The sequence below is a fragment of the Thunnus albacares genome, chromosome 22, assembly GCF_914725855.1.
Source record: "Thunnus albacares chromosome 22, fThuAlb1.1, whole genome shotgun sequence".
Taxonomy (NCBI): Eukaryota; Metazoa; Chordata; class Actinopteri; order Scombriformes; family Scombridae; genus Thunnus; species Thunnus albacares.
In genome coordinates, this window is record NC_058127.1 from 25,165,633 (window position 1) to 25,190,743 (window position 25,111).

The 25,111-nt window shown below is 39.3% G+C and overlaps 1 protein-coding gene across 2 annotated transcripts in view; it reads right to left on the reverse strand.

Annotated features, from left to right (window-relative positions):
* Positions 1 to 25,111, reverse strand: part of focad (focadhesin) — a 54,909-nt gene that overhangs the window by 1,984 nt on the left and 27,814 nt on the right. For both annotated transcript variants that reach the window (XM_044341672.1, XM_044341673.1), the window contains exons 15-43: positions 23,848 to 23,974; positions 22,491 to 22,625; positions 21,132 to 21,182; positions 19,840 to 19,923; positions 18,697 to 18,835; positions 18,119 to 18,307; positions 17,289 to 17,410; positions 17,101 to 17,193; positions 15,648 to 15,736; positions 13,739 to 13,780; positions 13,512 to 13,620; positions 13,239 to 13,355; positions 11,946 to 12,184; positions 11,762 to 11,851; positions 10,306 to 10,453; positions 10,088 to 10,207; positions 9,661 to 9,783; positions 9,019 to 9,096; positions 8,162 to 8,233; positions 7,676 to 7,778; positions 5,976 to 6,056; positions 5,703 to 5,831; positions 5,503 to 5,618; positions 4,404 to 4,664; positions 4,108 to 4,197; positions 2,962 to 3,139; positions 2,593 to 2,690; positions 560 to 811; positions 372 to 447 (exon numbers count right to left, since the gene is read on the reverse strand). In XM_044341672.1, coding sequence (XP_044197607.1) covers positions 372 to 447; positions 560 to 811; positions 2,593 to 2,690; positions 2,962 to 3,139; positions 4,108 to 4,197; positions 4,404 to 4,664; positions 5,503 to 5,618; positions 5,703 to 5,831; positions 5,976 to 6,056; positions 7,676 to 7,778; positions 8,162 to 8,233; positions 9,019 to 9,096; positions 9,661 to 9,783; positions 10,088 to 10,207; positions 10,306 to 10,453; positions 11,762 to 11,851; positions 11,946 to 12,184; positions 13,239 to 13,355; positions 13,512 to 13,620; positions 13,739 to 13,780; positions 15,648 to 15,736; positions 17,101 to 17,193; positions 17,289 to 17,410; positions 18,119 to 18,307; positions 18,697 to 18,835; positions 19,840 to 19,923; positions 21,132 to 21,182; positions 22,491 to 22,625; positions 23,848 to 23,974 — 3,551 coding nt within the window. The remainder of the gene's footprint in view (positions 1 to 371; positions 448 to 559; positions 812 to 2,592; positions 2,691 to 2,961; positions 3,140 to 4,107; positions 4,198 to 4,403; positions 4,665 to 5,502; positions 5,619 to 5,702; positions 5,832 to 5,975; positions 6,057 to 7,675; positions 7,779 to 8,161; positions 8,234 to 9,018; positions 9,097 to 9,660; positions 9,784 to 10,087; positions 10,208 to 10,305; positions 10,454 to 11,761; positions 11,852 to 11,945; positions 12,185 to 13,238; positions 13,356 to 13,511; positions 13,621 to 13,738; positions 13,781 to 15,647; positions 15,737 to 17,100; positions 17,194 to 17,288; positions 17,411 to 18,118; positions 18,308 to 18,696; positions 18,836 to 19,839; positions 19,924 to 21,131; positions 21,183 to 22,490; positions 22,626 to 23,847; positions 23,975 to 25,111) is intronic.

Below are 25,111 nucleotides of genomic sequence, written 5' to 3' on the forward strand. Positions count from 1 at the left end.
GTCATCATTTATTCACCATTGCATTTTGTCGCTTTTTATTTTTATCAATACATCAACTTTTCCACTTCAGCCAACAGTACATTTTTCACCTTTTTGCCAAATTTCTGGCATGTGCACTGACAGAAATTAAAATGCTAATAAAAAAAAGGTGGGTGGAGACACACATAGTGTAAACTGAATATGAATGGCATGTCACCACTTTTCTTTTCGTAATGGTCAAGTAAACTTCATCATTGTCCTGAGTTGAAACGGTTTTCTTACATCACCAGCATTGCATTACTGTGTTAGAGTGACTCTACATTTCAACAAGACCTGATCTTGTAAAACTGAGCACTATGTGTTGTATGAGCTGCTGTGTTTGTGTTTGTCACCTTTGGCTGTGTTGATGCTTGTGGCTGACAGACTCTGTTCAGGACCCTCTGTAATACTGAGAAGCCAGTCTATGAACTAAAACACACACACACACACACATTACATATTGTTATCATCATCATCATCATCATCATAAACAAGGGTCTAACTAACAAACTTGATGGTGCTGTGAGCAGTGAAATCAAACCTTGTGAGACTGGCTGCTCCAGGGCTCTTTGTCCAGCAGCAGGACCAGACCGTGGGACATTCCCAGCAGGCATGGCGACAGGGCGTGTTCTGTGAGCGACTCCTCACCGTACAGACCGTGCTGTAGGGCTGGAGGCTTGGAGCCGGGTTGCCATGGGAACCACTGGGCCCTGATGCCGAGAACAAGTGGCATGTAGTGGTCACCCCAAGAAACTACAGCAGCAGCGAAGACATGGAACAGGAAGTCTGTGGCCTGCAGACAATCAAGGAAATGTATGTTCAGCTTCTAGAGCTCAGTGTACACAATACTGAGTTTAACCAGTGTGCAAACTATTGTTGACTTATTGGGATCTTAACAACAACAGTATGACAGTAGAGTTGACAGACAGTGTGAGGTGACTGTTGGAGCACCTCAAGGTTTGGATCAACATGAAGATCATCAGTATAAAAGATGACCAGTTGTGTTAGAAAATATCTGGCTCTTTGATAAAAAGTCACTGGCACAAACCTACAGGTATAAAAACATAAGAAATGTTCACAAACGGTTGTATTAAACATCCAATCACAGAGCTCAACATTCTGTTATGTACATTGCCTACAGGAAGCTGAAATAAAAAAAAGAAATTACACTGTGCAGCTTAAATCAGTTAACTTTTAAATTCTTGGTCTATTTTGGATGAATTCATAGCCTGGCAGCTGAGGCTCATGGGTATTGTAGTATTTAGAGCAATCCACCATGTCAAACGGACATTAAAGTGAAATGAATTGTCAGAAACGAAGTTGAAATAATTAAAACTGGTGACGACAACATAAACATATAGTATAGTTCCATTATCCAGGAGAGTCTGCTGTTTCTTTGTTGAGTAACATTGAGAGGATCATTAGAGGAAATCTCTGAAATGAGAAACCAGAGCAAGGAAAACACTTCCTGTACCAGCAGCTCTATTCTCTATTCATATAGAGATCTATAATTCAGCAGCAGCAAGACAGTTGGACAGTCAGAATGATCTCAGTATAGAATTCTATCTCAATACTATTTACTAAAATAATAAAATGAAAATATTTTACTTTTATTGATGTTTTTGCTATCAAACTATTCTTTAAAAACAGATTAATGAAACACTTTACTGAAACATTCCAGTGATTTAAAAAACATTTAACTAACTAAAATATGGAATGTGAGCTTTAAATAATAAATACATTTTAAATATGGAGCTCAGGCTGGGCGATGATTCAGCATGAATTTAAAATTGAATTGAAAAACTGACAAAAAGATCTTTCTGTAGTTTATTTTAAATGTGAAGAGAAGAGATGATGTTATATAAGTCAATGTTTGAAAAATATTCATATTCATTTTGTGATGTATCACTTTCAACCTCTCTTTCTCTTCATGCTGTCAATCATTGCTCTCTCCACGCTCTGCCATGATAAATGTGGGTTTCCCAGCATGCAGCTGTGTTGGGTCCACAGTGTACGGTGTATGTCAGTTATTATATGTCAGTTATTGCAATGAAAGTAATAAAACAAACTATTTTCACTACATATCTTAACTGTGTTATGTGTATCTATAGTTACACATAGCTACATAAATTACAGTCCCATTACTACTAGCACTAGCTGGTGCTAACAATGTCTTTGAATATAGCCGCTAATACTGCTAATATTCAATGTTCTCCGTTCCCCCAAACTCCAGCCTGACATACAGTATTTAGTATCTTTGGAAAGTCTGAGACCTCCAGCAGGATTTCAAATACACTTTGAACAATGCACAGTGTGAGTTTGTAAAGATGGACATACTGGCTTTTTGATATCTTGTATTTTTAACTAAAATGTAAACTTCTGTTCCATTCCACACCCAACTGGCCTAAAGCTGGATTCCAAACCACCTCAAGAATGACAGTTATTTCACCTGAAGCAGCCCTCTGCTCTCACCTACCTGCTGAAACACAGTCTTTAACATCAGAATCACACTGAATCGTCTGTGGCATGTGACATAACACACTGACTGCTCTGGAAATACTACTCCAAACATACCAGTTTGGTGTCTCCACATGTAACTGTGGTTGCACCGTAGGCAACATTTCGGATGAGTCCCATCAGCTCCAGCAGCCACTCCATTCGTTTGGAAACACCTGGAACAGAGAACAAACCATCTCAACATGTGGACTCACTCAGGGTTTTTCTTTTATCTGCTATTTATTATGTGTGTTGAAGTTCAATGGAACTGAAAGAATGAATCATTAAATGTGTGGATTTTGAAAATCCCAACTTTGGCACCCCCAGGTGGTCATTTTACTTTTTCTTCATACAGTATTTATTTAGAGGAGTATTTTCATTTTAGGATATAACGCCTTCTCATTTGTGAAATTCAGTGAGAGAAGCGTTCTCGCTCCAAAAGCTGACCTGTATTGGCGCTGGCGGCCAGGCGGCACTGATAAAAAGTCTGCAGGAGGAACCAGCCCACTCTGCGGCTTGGCCAACCGCGAAGCACTCCAGCAATGACATCATTGAGACCCAGGAGCGGAACTCTGCCCTGGGAGGTGAGGTAAGCCAGGACGAAGCAGGTTTTCTCCATCTCAGCCTAAACAGAGACAGATTATGATCACATACAGCTTTATCTGCACTGCACGCTTTCAGTGGATGTTCCCACTGTAATTTGAGTACAGTGTTATCAAAACAGACAGGAATGATGGCTAAAACTAGAAAAATAAGACCCAAGACATAATGGACTGGAATATCCTTTAAGATTTGAATGGGGTTATAGTTACAATGCCTAAAATTGGAATTCAGATAAACTCACATCAGTTTAATGTTTGGTTATGTGAGATAAGCTAAACCATTAAACATCCTATTTTTACGTGACGTTTTATCTGAATGCTTGTATATGCTAATAAAGTGAGTTGCTAACAAAAGGCTGCAATAGGTTTGTTGTCACATTATTCACTGAAGTGCAATTTCAATGAAAAATGTAAACATTTTTAGTGGCTTTAAATTGGCTTGCATGACAAGTTAGCTTGTAACTAATCTTGATTACGTTTATGCTTTAAAGGAGCAGTTTAACATTTTGAGAAATATGCTTATTTGCTTTCTTTGCGAGAGTGAGATAAGAACAAGGATATTAATCTCCTATCTGTGTGTTAAGTACAGAGCTGGAGTCAGGCTAGCTATTTCCCTGTTTCCTGTCTTCATGCTAAGCTAGGCTAATCATGTCCTGACTCCTGACATAATATAGATATCACTCCTCTCATTTCACTCTCAGAAACAAAAGCAAATGAGTGTTTCTTTGAAACCCGTCAAAGCAAAGTTGAATTCTGAGGATTTCGACTAAATGTATGAATATTATAAATCTGTTGGTAAACAGCTAATTTCAGCGCTGCAATTAGCAATTCTAGCTTGTATAAAGACTACAAAACATACTGTACCCCAGAAAGAACCAAATGACATGTAAAATACACTCTGTGGTTAAGATCTAAGCAGTACACTAAAACATTTACATAATACAACAGCTTTTACATTGCACTTATTAGCTCTTGTTATATCATACTGTACCTCTGTGACTCGAGCAATTCGGTCAATCTCTGTGTCAGACATCTCAGACAGACATTTGGTGATTCCCACATACAAATCCACTTCACCATCCTAAAACAAAATGATCAGCAGAAGACCATTAAACACTCAACACAGTGAAATTGTCAGAGCTGAAAGCAGGTGAACTGTCAGCTGAAGCCTAAGAAATGAAATCAGCTGTAATGTCAGTTGATGTCCAAGCCACGAAAGCAGTTGAGATATCTGTTGAAAACAAAGAAATATTTGGATTTTTCACTCATCGTGCTGTAGTTTTGTACCTGTATTTGGTTGGGCAGGAGGGTGAAGATCTTCTCGGTGGTGGAGCAGAGGATGGTCCAGCAGTTGTTGGGGGGGTTGGGCAGGGCCATGGCCTGAGCGAGGCCCTGCAGCAGGGAGCGGCACAGGGACAGACGCTGGGGCCGAAGGTCCTTCTGGAACTGCTGTAGGCCCAGACTCTCCACATAGACCTGGAGTTTGTCCTCAGGAACATGCTTCATCCACAGGCCCAGGTTCTCATACAGGTGAGCCCGTGTCTGACACTGGAGGAGAAATACTGTCTGTAAAAAATCTCCAAAGTCATCTTTGACTGTCTTATAGATGGTGGGGCTGGGCATTGAAACACAATATTTTTTGGTACGAAATAATTATATCTTACACTGTTGAGTATTGAGAACTCTCATTAAATACTTGGACAGATTCATAATTTGATTTGAAATCTCTCCTCAACTGCTGCACTACAGTCTGATGGACACTCACGTTGTCCGATATGACACTAACTGGTGTCCCTCCATAGATTTTTCCACTTTACATCAAGTCACCAATACATTTTCTCTACATTTCTTCTCCCTTTGTTTTCATGGTTATGGCTAACTCCAAATCACAAGTTTTGTCTCTGCATGTTCTCACACAATGTGTCAACACAACAGAAACTCAGATATTTCTTCATTAAGAACTAGAGTCTGGTGTTTCTTCATCGCAAATTCATGAGAAATATGATAGTGTTTCCTAAGTTCCTGTTTTTATTGACTTCTTTATTTATAACAGTCACTTATTGTTTGTGTGTGTGTGTGTGAGTGTGGGGCTGAATTGTATTATAAATAGAGTCTGATTGATTGATTGATTGATTGATTGATTGATCAGTCGGATTCTAGTAGGTAAGATTCAGTTGGGTAATGATATGATCATGTGATTGTGTAGAATGTGAGGTCATGTGATGACAGACACTCTGAGCTTCAGTATCAAACTATTTGATAGCAGCATTCATCAGACTGTGTTTGCGTTTTTTTTTTTTTTCATACTCGATGCTACAGACACATTTCGGTCAGCACTCCAAAAACACTAAGGCTCCATACCGAGCCCTACTCAACAAGAACTTACACTGAGACTATGCACGAGAGGTGGTGACAGCCAGGACCCCAGAAAGAGAGACGCACTCTGAGAAGACTGAGCTTGACACGCTGCCAGAACCACACACTGATGCTGCACATCCTCTCCTGTCAATGAAGAACAGCTTTGAAGTCGGTGTTTTGACTTTGTAGCCTCAGAGCGCAAATTAATGAATCAGAGAGAACTCTCACCAAAGCTCAGCCTCATCAGAGGAGACAGGACAGCGCTCCAGTTGATAGGTGGGTATTGGAAGCTGGCTCCAACTGATGCCAGAGGTGTCAGCGCGGTCTTAACCAGAGCTGGATGAGCGAACTCTGGACCTGGGACCAAAGGAGAGAGAATGTTCCCAAAAGTAAGAGTACATATCCAGGCTCTTTGTAGCAATATATTTTTTATATTTTATGTTGGCTGTTAAAAAGATAAAGTTTCAAAGGTAGCAGATTTAACTAAACCAGCCTACAAACCTTTCTTCCCAGCCTCTGTGATGAAGTCAACGACTGACCTGATGACGCTTTTCTCTGGGAGGTAACTGAAATCCTGAGGAACTAAGAGGAGGACAGGAAAAAATAAAACAAAAATAACTATACTAGGTTCCAATCCAACCAAACTGATGCTGATGTTTTCCCAGGATTTTAAAATGAATACTTCTCAGGAATACTGTATATCACTCTTTTCCTGGTATACACAGCACTTCTTGCCATAAATTGAGTTTCATTTTGAACACAGAATTGCCATAAACTAATCATAGTACAATGTTTTTTTCTGATTATGTGCAGTAGAACATTAAATCCTCTTAAGTTCACTCTCTTTGAGGTGGAAAAAAACACAATGCTGACCATACAAGAAACGTAGAATTATCTGTTTTTCAGGATATCCTCTTAATATTCACAGTTTTAGTATGTGGTTACAGAGGCGTGTACGCATGTCGTCATAGTGCTGATAATCACACTGAATTTCCATTTGCTCTGTACTGCAGTTTCGCTCACACTCTCCATTCAAATATATGAGTATTTATCTGTGTCCAGCTGCAGTTACTTATTGTCTCTACACACCTGACAGTACACATGTCAATCAAACTTTGACCAGGTCATGTGGGTTAATTTCTAAAAATAAACTTGATGAAAATTAGGTTTTACACACAAACTCATCAAGAGTTTTGTTCACTAATTGAAATTCAAGTGAATGGGCCCAAAACTTGCATAATTTTGATGCCACAGGTGTGAGCGAGACAGACATGTCTCACCCTGCAGAAAATTCTCAGGAAGCTGCTAGAACTTTATTGTACATGCTCCAGTCTGCACCAAACTTTACATGTTTGATAAGAGTCCCGGCCCGAACACGTCTACATGACAATATTCCATCAGTGATGCAAACTGGCTGAATAGCGATCCCTACGAAATTTCAGCGAAGCAGCCCCAGCAAAAGGCAAAACAGTGGACAAAGGAAGTGATGTTTATCTCCTTCTTGCACTGTCTGAAAACAGCCCGACATGCTCGTGACAGAAGACCTTCGATTGCGTCGTGGCCTGACGTGCATAGATGCGCGAGGGCCCGTTCATCGCTGCTTGCAGCTTTAATTATCATTACCATTTGAAAGAATCAGAAAGTCAAAAAATCTAGGCTGTGATTAACATATATTCTAAAAATATTTTGCCATACAGATAAGCTATAAACTGACATAAAAAGTCGGTTATCTTACTGATATTACTGTAAAATTTCATGGTTAGACTACATCTACAACAGTTATATTGGTAGTGTTAATGAGGGTTGGGAAAAGTGTTTTTATTTCACTACATGTATTGTTCTTCAGTTCACTAACTGAAGGTTCCTGCAGGTGATTTTTTTGTCCAGGAAACAGAAGCAGATTTCGGCAAGAATTTCTGGGAAATATTGGGATCTAAATTCCTGACATTCAACTCTAGTTCACACTGTTATATGAGTGGGTATATGGATAAAATTGTTTATCACTGTATATGTAATTTAAAATAATATTAATAATAATAACATAGATTTGTAGTGATGACACTTCACACTGATGCAGCATGAAATCCAATATTGCCGTAAATCTGTCCTGCTCATTGATTTGCAACATGGTCCTACATGGCATAATACATCTAAAAATATTAAATGGTGACCTATAACGGTATGGGAGCTGTTGTTCCTACCTGCTGTGTGACTGTGACTGGTGGACATGTGGGCCAAATGCAAATGACCCACCAAACAGGCACTGTTGGACTGCAAACCAATGGCTCCTGAGAACGTTATGATCTGCAACAGAGAGGTGAAACAGGCCGATACACAGGACAGCTCGATCTAATTAGTACTAATGAGACAAATGTCATGCCAATCTAAACATTAGCTCCAGTATGTTGTATCTTGTAAGTTACACAAGGTTACTGAGGCTAGTGCCGGAGAAATGCTCAAGGAGTGTCCAAAATAAAAGAGACTCATCCTCAGGAGAGCATGAATGTTCTCTGTATAATTATAGCAACCTGCTTATTGCATATTAAAAATGTTGGCAGCAATAATGAAGAAGTGTTCGACATGTTACTCCAGACAGTTACAGTATTTATGGTAATAATGAGAAGAAAAAGAAGAAGAAGGTCGTGTTTTTTACTAACAATATTAAAAATGAAATGTGTGGACATTACCTGAGAGATGGCACGAATAACTTCATTAATCCTGCTCTGCTGCTGGGAGGAAAGCTCCACCTCGCTCTTCAGCTGGAATACACAACAAACACCTCAATGACGGTTATGACAGAACCATTTGAGAGACAGTTGCGTCAAAGAAATGAGCACTTAAACAGTTCCCCCACTTAATAAACACACTGTATATGAACATTAATCTTAAATCAACAATATCAACAATCAAAATCAACAATACTAAAAATAGAGCACATAAAGAGGAGGTTGGGTTAGTGGAGGGAGCTGTGGCAGCAAACAGTGTTGATATCAGCATATTTATAGTGAGCAGTGTCAGGTTATAATAAGACAGTACTAGCCATAGCTGTGAATGAGCCAGTGATTGTGAAGCATGAATGAAGTAGATGATGACAGTTAACCAATGCAAGTGCAACTTAACTGCTCTGCCTAAAATAACAATACACTCCATTACTGGGCTCACTGGAGCCACAATGTACTATAAAACAAATACCTCACTCCCAAATTACAAATGTGAATCAGTTAATTACTCCCAGAATGCCAAACAAAAAAGTACTTCATTCCTTATTGGAGAACAGATGATACTTGATAAAATAGGTTTCTAAGACACTATTTAACACCTGCAGAACACTGCTAAAACCAATGACAACTTCTTCAACTACTTATGAAGTACTCTTGCAGAACAACTGGAGTCCCTTATGTCTCAGTATGTCTCATACACATGAGCTTAATGGTTATACAACATACCACATGGAGTGTTAGCTTTCAGTGTAAAATGTAAATGCTTGGCGCCACCTTGGGGCAGAACTCAGAACCTACACACTTGTGACATAAACATTTCTTACCTGAATGAGGTAACTCTCAGATCCCACTAAAGCCACCAGGCCGTTGGCGGCAGCCAATCGCTGCATAGTTGGACAACCCTGAAAACACACAGAGATAACTCCACTCATCACTCTACGTACACTAACACACAGACATATAACTCATACATGACCATGAACAGGATACATGAGATCAGTAACTGATCATAAATGGTTCGACTTGCTCATCTTGACCAACCATAACCCTGTTGGAGATTTTGACACACAAGGCTCTAATTCATGTGAGGTTTTATGCAAATCAGTTATAGAAGAAGAAGCTTGATTTTAAAACTATAACAGGCAGTTTTGCATTTAACAATTAAAAATGGAAACACCAGAAATCAGACAGCATAATATGTGTGACCTTCAGTCAGCAGGCTTATGTTCACCTACCCAGCTGGTTTGAGATGTCTTAAAGGGATAAGACAGAAAAAAAGTCTGATGTTTACAGGTCTAGCTGTTTCTGGACAGAACAATCACTCTCTAGTTACTTGCTGCTGTTGGATTTAGCCTTGAAGATCTGATTTATCTAATTTGAAATAATTTATTTTGGGTGAGACTGACAAGTTACGGTAGAAATATTAAATGCAGTTGTAAACAGGGAAGACAATGTAGATGTAATACCTCTGCCAGTAAGATCTTGATCCAAGCAGCCAGCAGACGAGGGTGGATGTCCTCTGCTTTCCCATGGCCAGACATTGACAGGCCGTGGACCACCAACCCTAGAGCCAAGGAGAAGCCAGGGGTCTGCACACAAACATTACACAAGCAGGTGTCTGGTTAAACCCTAGAGAATGCTCTATTTTTTAGAAATCTGAAAGACAAAGGAAATAATAACTTTGTTTGAAGGGAAAACCTGTTTCTATTTATCTGTGCTTGTGGTTTTTTATCATCAATGATATAAATAAAATTCTACACAAGATCAGTTTCATTTAGCATTTAGAAGCTACTAATCTGCATTTACAATCACTACTACCAATATTAATGTTAAATGTTTGTGACAATGACATAAAACACACTTCTTTCCCTCATCACACCCTCTCCTGCTGACCTGCTGGCTCTCCTCGGTCAGGGCACGCAGAGTGTTCATGACCTCCTCAGCCTTGGCGGCGTCTATAATGCCTCCGCTGAAGGCCGAGACACCCACACACGCCACAGAGTACGCCAGGACCTGGACAGGTGGACATATTCAAAGACAAAATGCACCTTAAGATACTATTCCACTATTGCAATCAAGCTCATTTCCAGTGTTGTGTGGGGCTGTTATACCTCCTGCAGCATGCGTCCCTGCCCACTGCTGTCCTGCAGGTTGGTCAGTAGTTTGTCTAGAGTTTGGGTGACATGGACATGTTGTTCCACCTGTCCACTACTGCACAGAGCTGCCAGCACCAGACCTAGACCCAACATACAGCCAGTACTGAAGGAGGAGAAAGAAGAAGGAGGGAGCAGGAAAAGGAAACTAAATGTCAGACAATATCAAAAATTGGTTTTCTTGCCTTCTGAAACTCCCACCAGCCATCATATTTTCCACAGATCATACAGTATTCACACATAATTATGTTCATATATACATGTGTGTTGAGAAGCATTCACATTATCAGATCGATTTATGAAAAGTACGTCCAGAGATGATGTACAAAAGGTTCTTTCTAAAGAACTGTATGTGGGGATTAGGAATGTAACATCTCGCAACATAAAAACCATTAGCTTTGTGTAATAGAATGTGTTGAAATGTTTCTATTCACCACCTGTGCTGAATTGGTACTGTGTGGTATGCAATTATATAGAATAGTATATAGCAGTGTTTCCCAACTGATCCACCTCAGGGTGTCAAACATTCCCATACACATGAATACACACACAAACACAGACCATTAACAGACTAACTTAACTCATTGTCTTTTATTTCCATTCTCTTTAAACCCAGGAGAGACAATGCCAAATACTGTGCTGCAACTTTCCATCAATCCATTACCTATCTGGGTTTCTGCAGGTTCACCAAGTTAAATTTAGATTTTTAAGACCTTTTTAATACCACATAGAATATTATTTAATACCTGTCTCACCATCTTAACTAGCCAATAAAGTGAAAATATGATGGGAAACCATCAGAACTATATGGCCTGTAATTATTTGTAATTCTATCACATTTTTTCAGTTCTTCCCAGTAGTATAAAATAATAATTCCCTGTGATATAATCAATTAAATTAATGCAACCTATACCTGGATAAGCGGTAGAAAATGAATGGATGGATAAACCAATGAAAAATGATGAATTAACTCAGATGAGTTTGTGTAAGTGGATGAGCTTCCTTGCTGCAGTAGTGACAGTGTTTGCTACAGGTCAGATGCTGCTGAGTGAAACATCACACTCTCAGTTTATAGGTGTATGACGTCTGCTGACAGCCTGTAATCAGATAGAAAAACATTCCATATCTAACATTACTGTCTACAGCAGGCAAGAGAAACTGAACTGAATATAATACTTTCACCTGCAGAAGCTGTACCCACTTATCCTTCACAGTGTCACAGGGAGCTGGAGCCTATCCCAGCTCATACTGGGGAGCACACTGGACAGGTAACCAGTCTATTGCAGCGGTATCAAACTGTTCATACTGACAGACAACCATTCACACTCAAATTCACATCTACAGGTAATTTAGAGTCAGTAGTTCATCTAATCTGCATGTGTTTACACTGTGGGAGAAGAACTGGAGCACTGACTTGTATTCCAGGTCTGTGTTGAAGGAGCATTTTTCCAGAACGTCCAGAGAGCGGAAGAGAAGATCAGTGTCCTTCTGAGCGGAGACGTCACTGGATGACAGGTGGAAACCACAGTCAGTGATGGGTTACAGGACTCCATAGTTTGCTGTGTTTGAATCAGTGCTACCAACATACAGGCCCCTACCTGAGACGTTGGTGATGCAGGCTGGATAGCACCATTCCAAGTGCAAGGCCGGAGTGGAACTGGACGGCCTGGGAGTCATCCGCGGTGGGTGAGCCTGGCAGGCCGGCCTGCAGCGCTGACAGGACCTGAGTGAGGCCGTCCCGCTGCCACACCACCAGCACTGGGACCAGCAGGGACAGCGCCAGGCTGGCACAGGAGCGAGCTATGGCACTTGCTGTGTTCTCACCTGAGTAGGAGCGCTGAGAGGGAGGAGGTGAAGACACTGCAGACTTACACTTAAGCCAAACAGTACAGCAGCTTATTTCATTCATTCATTCACACATGATTAATGAGTGAGGAGAAGGTACTGCTGTTCTGTGTACAGGCTGTAATTACAGTTAATAAACAGCACAGAAAAAAAGGAAACCTTCGGGAGTTTGAGACTCATTAAATCTCACTTGCAGCTGCAATTTAGGTTCAAATTTGTATACTAAGATGTTAGCAAATGTGTGTATACATGATGTTAACAGGATGTCTCCCTTCTTCATGGATGTGATAGAAGCATGGCTGAATTTCCAATATTTCCCACCTGATTCCCACCTTTATTCCTGTGAAGCACTTTGTTTTTTTATTTCTGTGAAAGGTGCTACACTAAATAACCTTATTATTAATTATCATTATTATTATTATTGAGCAGACTGTATTTTGCAACAAATTATACGGTTAAATTCCAGGATTTATAACTAAAAATATAATATAATTTACATTCTTATTGCTTGTTGTCCTGTCTGGAGTTTGGCGAAGAATATTCCACAGAAACAAAAAGAGTGAATTTGTTTTAGACTGTAACTTCTGAAGATACTGACTCAATTTAACCAACTCAGACCGCTGAAGCCTCATATTAGCTTCAGCTGAACTTTTAAATGCATTTCTGCACAGAACGAGTACTGTCGATTTTGTACCTCATTTCTTCTTTCATTTCTTCCACAGTGTAGTGGCGTTCCAAGAGAATAGCTTAAGGGGTCAGTATGGAGAGTAGGAATTTTTACAACCACGTAGGCAAACTATAGTAGTAGGATTTCACTTCTTTTGCTCATTCTTTACTCAAAATGGAAATTCAAATACATAAATACATCCGTATGTGTTAACACCTGGAATGTGAGAGTTGACATGCGAACAACAAAGCGGATGGCCGTTTATGGACCTACTGTGCATACACGTAAAGCCCTCAGTATTTATTTAGCATTTATTCATTAGGACAGACAAAGACAACAAAGAGCAATGAAAAAGCTGACAAATTCAGATAAGACTTACATGTAGGAACCATGGGAAAACTTGTCCTCTGGCCTTGTAGCTGCTGCTGATGATGCTGAGCAGGGTGTTGAGCACCATGGCCAACCAGCTGGCTGTGGGCACAAACTCTGGTCCAGCCTACAACAGGAAGTCAGTAGACACTATCTGTAGAGCTTACTACATTACGCTGGAACTTTTGCAATCATACCATAGATTCAACTGTTAAGCCTCAAGTTATTCTAACTATAGCAGGGGACGTCATATGCAGTGAAATGTGGAGGATGAGTATCTTACCCCGAGGCTGCCGTCGTTATCAGCAGGCAGGTTGCTCTCATATTTAGCGAGGACGGCAGCCAGGCCGCTCAGAGCCAGAATGGAGTTTCCCTGAACAACAGGACTGTCCCTGAACACCACACAGCACATATAACAGTTAGTACTGGCTAGTACAGTTATATACATAGATCCTCAACAGTTTAGTTCTTCTGAATCTAAAATATAGTGATCAGATGCAGGGGACTCACTTTGTGGCAGCTTTGATGACATCTGTCAGGTGATCTCTGGCCCTGAGGCGGATGAGAAAAAAAGAAAGAAAAAGATGGCGAGAAAAAACAAAGATGAGGGAGAAAGGATGAAACAACGATTTGAGTGAGTCATCGCTGTGTGAAAAGAGGACCTTTCATCTGCTAATGCAATGATGTATGAACAACAGCATGCATTCAAACACACATGAACACACACACACTCTCTCCTCTCATCAGTCACCTGGCTGCTACAGCAGATGTTTGCTCCACTAAGATGTGTGACCTACTGTTGTGTCTTTACTTTGTGTGTGTTAGGGTTTCATAAATATGAACGATAAGGCCAGTACTCATATTTTTAATTCAGTTCTGTTGATTTGCTGATATTCTAACTCTTAAAATTAGATTTTTCCTCTCCTCAGGGTGCAGCATTTAGAGCAAATCACATAAACATTGATTGTTTTTGTGTGATTGTGTACATATTTCAGTAACATAGTTTATTCACTGTTTTAATTAGAAATGTTTCCCATTTGACAGTCCTGCGCTGAACCATGCATCTGCCTTTATATTATTTTTTATACTTTTATTTTATCATATAGGTATATTTAATATATTTATTGTATGTATATATTTATTTTTTTATGTGTAGCGAGCATCTTGGGCACATGAACGAAGTACTAGCAAAAGGACTAGCTACTGTAGCTGCTATCAAAAAAAGGTTACCACAGCGTAACATTGTATATAAACATGCATCTTAGCAAATTAAGATTAAGATTTCTTTACTGTCTTGTTTATTGCTCAGCACTCACATACATTGAAACCAAATTTGACCTTTGCATTTGACCCATCCTATACACACTAGGAGCAGTGGGCAGCCGCATTGCAACATCCAGGGACCAACTCCAGTTCTTTTTGTCAGGGGCGCAGACAGGAGTATTAACCCTAACATACATGTCTTTAATGGCGGGAGGAGACCAGAGCACCCGGCAGAAACCTACACAAACACACGGGAGAACATGCAAACTCCACACGGGTCGGCCCCGGACCTTCTTGCTGTGAGGCAACAGTGCTACCTGAGATGCAGGTATGTTTTTATACAGTATGTGTGTGAGTACGTTTCGTTGTCACAAAACTAATGCAACTAATATGAAGAAAAATGGTATATGTATATTCCTATAAAATGTTGTTGTAGATTAGGTTCTGAATCAGAGAAATTCTGAATAAAGAAGAGTTGAAATGAGTTAATCAGCCTTGGTGATTGTTTGTGTCAGTGTTGTGAGTCACCATGACAGTGAAGTGTATATAATAAGAAAAAATATCGTATCTCAGTGCTTTCAATATCTGTATTATGTATCAGTAACAGCCTTCCTCAGCTTCAAGACTGTATCATTACAGCTGATGTTAAGATAACATAAGTGGAGGCTTGATAAAATAGTTCTCTACACTCTGTGATGACCGGCTGCTGCTGTAGCTGTAATTATGACTGTAACCATGTCTGTGGCTTCGGTTACCAAACATTCGTTTTAATGAGTGTAACACTAACTACATGCAGGGGCCCTGTCTGCCCTGTGGTGTATGATAACACATCTGTTGTATCTAATAAAAAAAGAGGTTATAATCCTGAGTGTCTGGCTTTACGATGCTTTCTCAGCTAATATTAATGTTAATCACTTAACATAACTATGCTGAATCCTCTAATCCTGTAATCTTTGTTATTTTATTACCATATACAGCATCAGTACTTGGCACATGTTCCTGTTTTAATTTTGTTATAGTTCTATGTATAATTTAGTTGACTAATACTTTTAGCAACTATATCAGCATCAGTTCTGAGACACCTCTATAATAAACCTTAATACTTTAATATGTGTGTAAACATACAGTAAGTAGTATATCTGGAAGTTATTCTCACCACATCCAGGCACAGTGCTGTTTGTACTGCAGCTCCTGTGGGTTCTCTTTGCCTTGTTTCTGCTGCATTTCCAAATCAGCACGTCGACCCTGAACACAAACACAAATCAGAAGGTAAAACAGATGTATTGATAAATTGTAGCATTAGAATGGATGTAAATAGTGAGTAATATACATAATTTTGACCAGTAATTAAAATGTTTACTTGCTAATACCTTGGTTTACCATTACTTTACATCTTTACAGTTTGCTGATACAGTAACTAAGGACCTTCACATCATCTCACTATGGAAGTCTGTAAATGTAAAAATGAAATGATTTAATTCAATTAAAATGTAATTTTCCATATCTGTGTGCATGATGACAAAATAAAATAAAAAGTATCATATTTTAATGTTTAAAAATGCATAATTACTGCGAAAATTAACATTTTAAGGAAAATTCCACAGGATTCAGTGTACTTCAAAATATGAATCTTTTTTTTTAATTTGCGTTTTCAACTTAATAAAGTATGTACATAAAAATTTTAAAGTGAAATTGTAAAAAGGATGTCTAGATATGGAGTTGAATTATGTCTGGATTTTAGATCGTTTCTTAAGAAAATGAAATAAAAATGAGCAAGGCAGGATGGCTTCCAGGAAATCTGTCAGTCAACCATTACAACCTCTGGGTGGGATATAACACATGAACCCCACCAAACCCACCAACCGCTAGACTGATATATATACACACTCAAGAGAGAGTTGTTGCAAAATAAAAATACAGTAATCTGGTGGAAGACTGGGTTTGTTTTTACAGGTCATTTATTCTTTGGACTTTTGGAGTACACAGAAATTACTTATTAATAGAGTTTCCATTTTAATACTGTCACTAATTACACACTGTCAAACATGAAAACAAAAAAGGAAACTAGAACTGATATTTTTAATATTAATTTTGTCATACATCCTGCACACACAAACAGAAATTAAAATTTCAATTTGATTAAATGATTTTATTTTAATATTGGCAGCCACAGACTTCCATACCTATGTATGTAATTCCTATTGTATAAGCTTTGTATTGACTGTCATATACTGTAGCAGCAGCAGCTGTTCTGTGTAATAGTTTGGTAACTATTTACAATGTGTCCAAATTAAAGCTAGTCCTTCTGGTATAGTTACTGGTGAAATGATGTTTGAAGAAATAATCTGAAGGGAAATGTATTTGATTTTTAAATTTGCTGTGGAAGGTCCGTTTAAATGATGTAACAGGTTCAACTCTGGTCGATTTTCAATTATGGAACTAAATCCAGGTCCTGTGAGGTCAAAATCTGTCTTTTTAATATACCTCCTCTCCTTCCTCTACTTAACAGTGCCTGAAGGACTTTTCCATTTTAGAACCTCATGTAGTATTGATTAATCCTTCAATAAGTATCTAATCTCTCTACTGTATTAGTTGCCAGAATTACAAACCTGTAGGGCAGCATGGAAAGCTCGGCTCATGAAACCCCGCCAGGCCTGTGGCAGCAGGAGAGCACGGTGCCATTCAGACGGCTGAATGTTCACCTATACAGCAAAAAGAACACTATCAATATTATTTCAACGGTAAAAAAGTGTGAGTGTTAGTGTGAGTGTCAGAGGAAGGACAGGCTTAGACGTACTTCATGGATGAGGGCTGTCAGGGTCTGCTGGTAGCTACGGCTGCGACTGATTAGGAAGCGATCAATTGGTTTGCCGTCGCGGTCCGTCTGCACAGGCAGCTCATAACAGAGCAGCAGCCCAGCTACAACACACACAATCAACTATAAACACTTTGTAGAAAGATCACCGAAATATTAAAGCTTTTATGAACTTATATTTTAGCTACTTTGGCCCAGAGGTACACCTCAAGTTATAAACACAACATCTGATGTATTTTCACCTTATAACTTGATATGGCTAACATGCTAGCAAACAATTGCCGTAAGTCCAAAATTCACTCTCCTTTTAGCTCCGTTTTAGTCTCCACCAGCTCCTGAGAAAAACATCTATGTTCACTATGTTGCTAACTGTGTGTGTCTGCTGTTTGGAGCTGGGCAGGTAGCGGACAATGGGTGTATTTGAGCTTTTTCACTGAAAACAGCTGCTTTACGTTATTAATCTACCTGTCATTTAATCCATTGCTAATATAAAAAATATTGATAAGTAGACGGCCCAGCCAATTGGCATATTTGTCGACCAATAAGTAGTAAGTACAGAAATACGGATAATTTAGAAACAGTGTCTCCATCACACAATTTGTCCAATATGATTTAGAGTTTAGAGCTGTTCAAAAGCACTAAATAAAATCTTGACATCAGTTCCTTGTCAAAATATGCAAAAAGTAAACACAATAATAGGAAAACCTGTACAATATGATGCAATCCATTAACATTTCCAACATTGCGGACACAGTCTAAAAAAACAATGCATCATATTTAGCTCCACACAGGAAGGGGATGAAGTCAATCACCTGCTAGTCCAGGCTTCAGCCCGGGCTGCTTGTTTTTCTCATAGGTCTTCAGCATGAATGATGGGATTCCTGCCACTGTTTTACCCTGGTCTGAACGCAGGTTTCCCCCTCTCAGGGCAGAGAAATATACACCGCGTGGCATCTGGCTCATCTCTTGCTTCACCAGTGATGTCAGGAAGAGATCGAAAGCTGTGGAGGAAAGAGTAGAGAGATGAACGTTTATAAGGAGGAGTTACATAACTACTTAAGACTGAAGTGCTTTAATTCAACCTCCTAAAACTGTGAAGTACGACAGAATTATAATGATGGATTGCAGAATGCAGAAGTTCATGCTTAAGCGACCCAAAGCCAAGCTGACATGATCCCTCACTGGCTTCCCACCATGAACACTGTCAGTTATATTTCATAGGGAGCCTGGCCTGACTGGAAGCACCATGACTGGGGATTCAACCCCGGTACATAGTGTACATGGTGTGTGACTGCCCTTACCCCTGTGCCAACCATTCACCCAGACGTGAATGGTTACATGTCTGGGTTTACAGATATGACACATGCCGATTGACCATGGTGTGACTTACCTTGCAGAACAGCTAAAGGGGTGAGAGCCAGCAGCTTCACATAAGATGAACCAGGGACAGAGAGATCCTTCTCCTCTTCCTCTGTCTCATTCCCCTGTTCATCCTCCTCCTGTTCAGGGAGCTTTATAGCTGGCCTGGCCTACACAGCGGATACAGCAGAACCAACAAGATGATGTAAAGAGATCAATAAAACAGCTCATGTTTACACATATGACACATTATCACCACCTTAGGATTTAACGTATTGTGGGAAGTGGGAAGAATTATGCAACAGAGAATATCTAAACTGACTACATGTACCATTGACTGTATATAAATGTGCAAATGAAGTCACACAAGCAAGATGGCAGCTCCCCGAAACAAGATATTTTGGCTTCACTTTTGCATACTGGTAGGAAGTGGATATTTATTTACAGTCAATGATACGTACATAATCATAATCTATACATTAACCTAAATTGAATCTGTGCTGCACTCTTTGTAGATCTGTCTTAATACCGTTGACTACAACATTTTGTTTAAAAAAAGCTTCTTTCCATGATTCTGCTTACAGCTGGTTCAGATCATATCTTCCTGGGAGACTTGAGGTGTCCCCCAAGAATCAATATTTGGCCCCCTGCTATTTACTCTAAGTGATGTAGATACGGACACTAGCTGCAATTAACATGCACACTTTTTTCCCCATTCTGATTGAAAAATTGGGCAAAACTGAGTAGAGACTCAACAGCTAGAATAGTTGGTCCACCTTAAGTGAACTGGTCAGGTTAGGCTAACCCATTGTCGCCAACTTCGGGCAAACCCCCTCCACTTTAATCAGCAGGTGGCAAGCAGGACATGGGAACTTGGCTTGGGTCTTGAGGATTTGTAGCAATCATTCACTGACAAATAGCCTAAATTGTACACACACTGCACTGCTACATTCACAGCTGCTATCTTCATACTGTCACACACATGCACACTGTCTCTCTCTCTCTCTCTCTCTCTCTCTCTCTATCGTCACATCACCTAATGTTACCTCCACATGGGGTAAACATGCGCAGAAAGAAAGAAAGAAAGAATATACTTATTCCAAGCAGAGAGAAAAGTTGCATATGGAGAAAAGCTGTTCTCTTAGCTGTTAAGATAGTGGAGAAGGACTCTTACAGCTTCAGGAAGGAGAGTTATTTTGTGGACGACTTCAGGAAAATCTGCCAAAGCCCTGTAGCCACAGCTGGCCACCTCTGGATCCTGTTACAGCAAACACATGCACACAAACAAAAGGTTTTGTACATAAATACAGTACTGTGGAAAAGTAAGCACTCCGTAGATGTTTTTACAAAAATTTCTGCCTGAGTAATTTTTACATTAACACATTCAACACTCTTAACACTTAGCAATATAGCATGGGTTACCTATGAATTTTATTTGAGGTGTTTGAGTGGGTTTTTTTTTTTTTTGAAATGTCATCATTTTTTGTGCTGCACTTGTGTATGTGTAGTAAAGTTATTTCACTCAAATTACAAAAAACATATTTTCTCTTACCCCTTACTAGAGATAGGTGATTTTTCAATGATTTGAGGCCCACAAATGAAATTCCATTCACATCCACTGTTTTTAGGTGGAGGCAGGAAATCTCAGACACAGATATTTCAAAACCTGGACGAATAAAACCAAAACTATCTGCATGGCTAAATACCACTGCATACATCCAGTGTTTGTGCATCAGTGAAATCAAATACACTATCACAGAAGCTTTATTGTGATGGTGGACCATCAAAGATGATTAGTGAAACATGCGTTGTACTCCAAGATGATGCCCCATTCAGTGTAATGAAAGTTGCTCACCGGGCACATACTAGTGAAAAAGGTTTTCAGGCTTTCACATTTTTCACCAACATAATGAACTCATATGGCTCTTTAAGACGTTTTAATTTGTTATAGGACGTAATGGCTCAGATTGTGATGATACAAAGTGTAGACTTTATAATGCCCACAAAAATTTGTCACACCCTGCAATTGTGATAGTGGCCACTATACCATAGTTACTGCACAGTCCACCGCTGTTGTTGGGCTCTACAGGATGTGTGATGCCTCCTGTGGAATAAACTGGTACTGTGTGGATCCATGTATATGACTGGCTGCCTGCAGGGCTGCTCCAGCGTGTGAACGGCTGCTCAGTATCACACTGAAGTCACCATAGACAGCCAGTTTAAATTTCTGGGTGTTACGTATATACTTGTTTTCCTTCAGTCTAACATTGTGTTATGTGAGAACAATTTTGCAGCACCAGCATTTCCATCACAATAACAGAGGCTATTTGGACTTATTCATTAAACCTTTTTAATTTTTTGTAAATAATGGCAAAAATCCTTTTTCAAGGTAACCCCAGACCTGAAGGTATACACACACACAAACACACACACACACACACACACTGATATCTTCAGTGCACAGACCTTGCTCACAGCATAATTCCAGAGAAGGCTGACCACCTCCTCTTTTAGTTTCTGAGAAAAAAAGACAGAGATAAAAATACATTTTTAACGCAACAGAAACTTTTCTGCAAACTGTAGCTGCCAGGAATCATGTATTTTTAAAAAAAGAGATTCAAGGCACATTAAAAGATAAGCTGTTATTCCATTTGGCCAGTGATAACTGCAAGCTGAAAAATTCATCTCCACCAGGTGAAGGATTTGTAATTTGTGAAGCGGTTTCCCCATGATTATCAGAAGACACACAACCACATAATCCGTAGCATTAGAAACTGTGGAGCATTCATTCCTTTTGTTTGTTCCTAATTTATTTTTTCTGTTAAAACTTTTCAGATGCCCCTGGTTCACAATGAAAGAGGCAGAAAAACAACTGCACCATTGCAACCATCAGAGAAGTTACACTCACTGGTTATGTTGCAGCACCCAACAGTGACCCAAACGTGTGTATCCAGCTCCCAGCTTAAAGAATCTGCTTCAGCTTATTAGTATTATTATTATAACCCCAAATTGTAGCTAAATATCATTCTATGGCCTAAACTGTCAAAGATACACATGTGAAATTTGCAAGGTAGGAAGTCACAAAAAAGACAAATGTAAAGCTAAGGTCCACTGTACAATGTACATTCAAATGTTTTACAACATATCCACTTGTTCCTTACACAGCTGCACCTATTGGTGTAGGTGTACAAAAAATATACTTAAGTGTAGAGAAAGAGTCCAAATTGCCATGGTAGCAGCTGTGTGAGGCTGTACTTTGGTGCAGTGGTGCAGAAATACCAACATGCTGATGTTTAGCAGGTGTAATGTTCACCATGTTCACCATCTTAGTTTGGCATGTTAGCATGCTAACATTTGCTAATTAGCACAAAACATAAAGTACAGCTGACGGGGATGTCATTCATTTTGTAGGAATTTGGTCATAAACCAAAGCATTTATAATAGCAGCTTTAGAAAAAAACTCCTTGAATTTAAAAGACTGAAAGACAAAATGTGACATTTTGTGTTGATGCCTTGGATCTTTAAGAACTACATCTTAAAGATTACAGTCAATTATTTACTCATACTCCCCTGTGTACAATCTTTATATGATTGTAGCATCTTTCAAATTATTGTGATGGTGTAAGTTTTTGTCTGTGGAAAGATGAGACGTTTTTCTACTGCAGTGTCTTTATTGATGCTACCACTGGGGGGTGCCACAGTTGAACTTTTTCAGATTCTGCAAATAGTGGCTTTATTTCTGTAATATTTTGATGAATGCCAAAATTTACAGAGGCCAAAACAGATTATGGATGAAGCTGGTCACTTCTCTTCAGTTTGCTTTACCTCATACTCCTCTGACGTGACATTGAGCTGGGGAACCAGAGCCAGAAGCTCAGATATGGCTTTGACCATCAGTGGACGGGAGTCACAGCTCAGCTCGGGCCCAAGACTTCTCCATGTTGACACGATGTCCACTACCTGCAAAACAGGCCTCATGAAACTCACTGGCTGTGTTGACATGCATACACCAGATTACTTTGGTTAAGGTTAACTTGTTCATCTGAACAGTTGATATTCTATGCTTGAACCTCTGTTATGAGCTGCCTAAATACATTTTTGAAGAGGGGTTATATGAGGTACTTATCCATATCCATCAATCATTCACTATTTAATTCCAGGTGCCTCTACTAGGTGTTGGTGTTTTTCTAAAGCGCAGTTAAATTACCGTTAATGAAATTCCTGTAGATGTTTCAAACTAAAGGACAGTATCTTAATAGCAACTGAAAAACAGCAGAGTAGAAGTGATTGGAAATAATTAGTGAATGAAAATATAATTTCTGTTAAAAAAACAAACAGCAGGGTGGTGAGTTTGACATGAATCTGTGGTACTGATGGAATTAGTGCTGTGAATTAATCAAGACAACAAGTAAATATGACAGCAAATTAAAAAAGAAGTAGATTATAAAACAGGGAGGCTTCTAACTAAAATATGATCAAATTTATTCATATAAAGGCCCTGTTCTTCCTGCAGTCATGCTAAATAAAGGCACCAAACAGTTTTTGATAATTTACATTATATAAAGTTTGAAGTTACCAAACTCCATAAAAGAATAGGTGTCATATCAAGAGTCATATCCAGATGTGCAAAATCAAGGGGAACTGGACCCCAAGATGTTTCACCTCTAAGTCCAGTTGCCCTTGACTTAGCGCTTCTGGATATACCATAACCTGGATGGCTGTTACTCAAGCACAATCTGTACAGACCCACACAGTTCCAATAAGAAATCTTATGATGCAATTTTATGTATTTAAACTTTATCTAATGTGGTAGTCTTGTTGAGATCGAGATCCTTCTTTCAAGAGAGACCAAGAACAAACTGTAAGAAACCCTCATAATCAGACAACCACACAACCAGCATAACAACACAAGTTAAAGCCAGACAGCACCATCGATTACGGGACTCATGAAAAAACATCAGACAATAAAGCTGCTATATAAATAAAGTTTGTTGTAATTACTTACTTCATTTGTTTTTAACTTAAAAATCTCGAAGGGGAATGAAAAAAATCTAGCTTGAGGGCTGTTTGAAGACACAGTTATGTACTGAATATGGCTACAAATGCCTGTGATGCTCTGGTTCATCTGTAAAAATAATGAAATTAATGAGTGTGTATGTGTGTGTGTGTGTGTGTGTCTGACCTCTGTTCGACACAGCTCCTGTAATCCTTGCAGGGCGAGAGCAGCAGGGGTTGCCAGGTCTGGTTTGGCGCACTGGTTCAGAGTGAGTGTAATAGCTGCTAACATGTCACCTCCATGCTGGTAAGGTCTGGCACACACACACACACACACACACACACACACACACACACACACAATATATCATGACAATCTTCTAAAATAATGTACAATATCAGGTTAAGTGGAAGGAAACCATACTGTACCCTTAAAATTGTGTAATAATGTCATAGAGCAGAGACTAATCACAACTGAAACACAATAATGTCCAACTTGGCCTTTTCAGCACATTCTGGTTATGGGCCTACTGTAAACCTGACTGACTAGCTAAGGGCTATAATGAACAAAAATAGTATATTGTGGAGTCAGATGTGTGGTTGTTGCTCTTCTGCCACAAGTAAAGTGGGAGGACAGGCTCAGCTTTTCAGGTTCAGAGTTAAAACTTTCATATAGAAAAGTTTTTACATTAAAAATTGTGAGAATTCAACCAAACACAACATGGTGCCAAAAAACAATAAGACTACAAGTCTAGTGCCAGCTAAATGCTGACACCAGCATGCTAACATGCTCACAATGACAATGCTAGCATGTTGATGTTTAGCAGGTATAATGTTTACCATGTTCATTGTGTTGGTTTAGCATGTTAGCATGCTAACATTTGCTAATTAGCAGTAAACACAAAGTACAGCTGAGGCTCATGTCATTAGTTTTGCAGGTATTTTGTCTTAAATCAAAGTATTGGATGGATGAAAACCTTGATGGTGCTACAGGAAAGGTCAGAGGATAAAAGTTATTACAATTCATCCTCTGGGGACCATGAACATGTGTACCCAATTTCACAGCAATCCATAGTTGTCAAGATATTTCAATAAAGAACTAAAAAGTCAACCTCATGGTGGTGCTAGAGGAAAGGTCAGAGGATCACCAAAGTCAGGATTTATCCTCTGGGAACCATGAATGTGTGAACAAAATTTTGGGCCAATCCATCAAGTAGATGTTGAAATATATGAGAGCATAAGCGAATATTTTGATCTGCTGGTGGCGTTAGTCAGAGGTTTATTACAGTGGTTAGAACATATCCTTGGTGATCATGACAAAATGTCATCACAATCCATCAAATAGTTGTTAAGATATTTCAGTCTGAACCAACCAAAGTGGTGAACTGTCAGACTGACATTGTCATCCCTATAGCCATGCTGCTATCATGACTAAAAACTATCCAACAAGT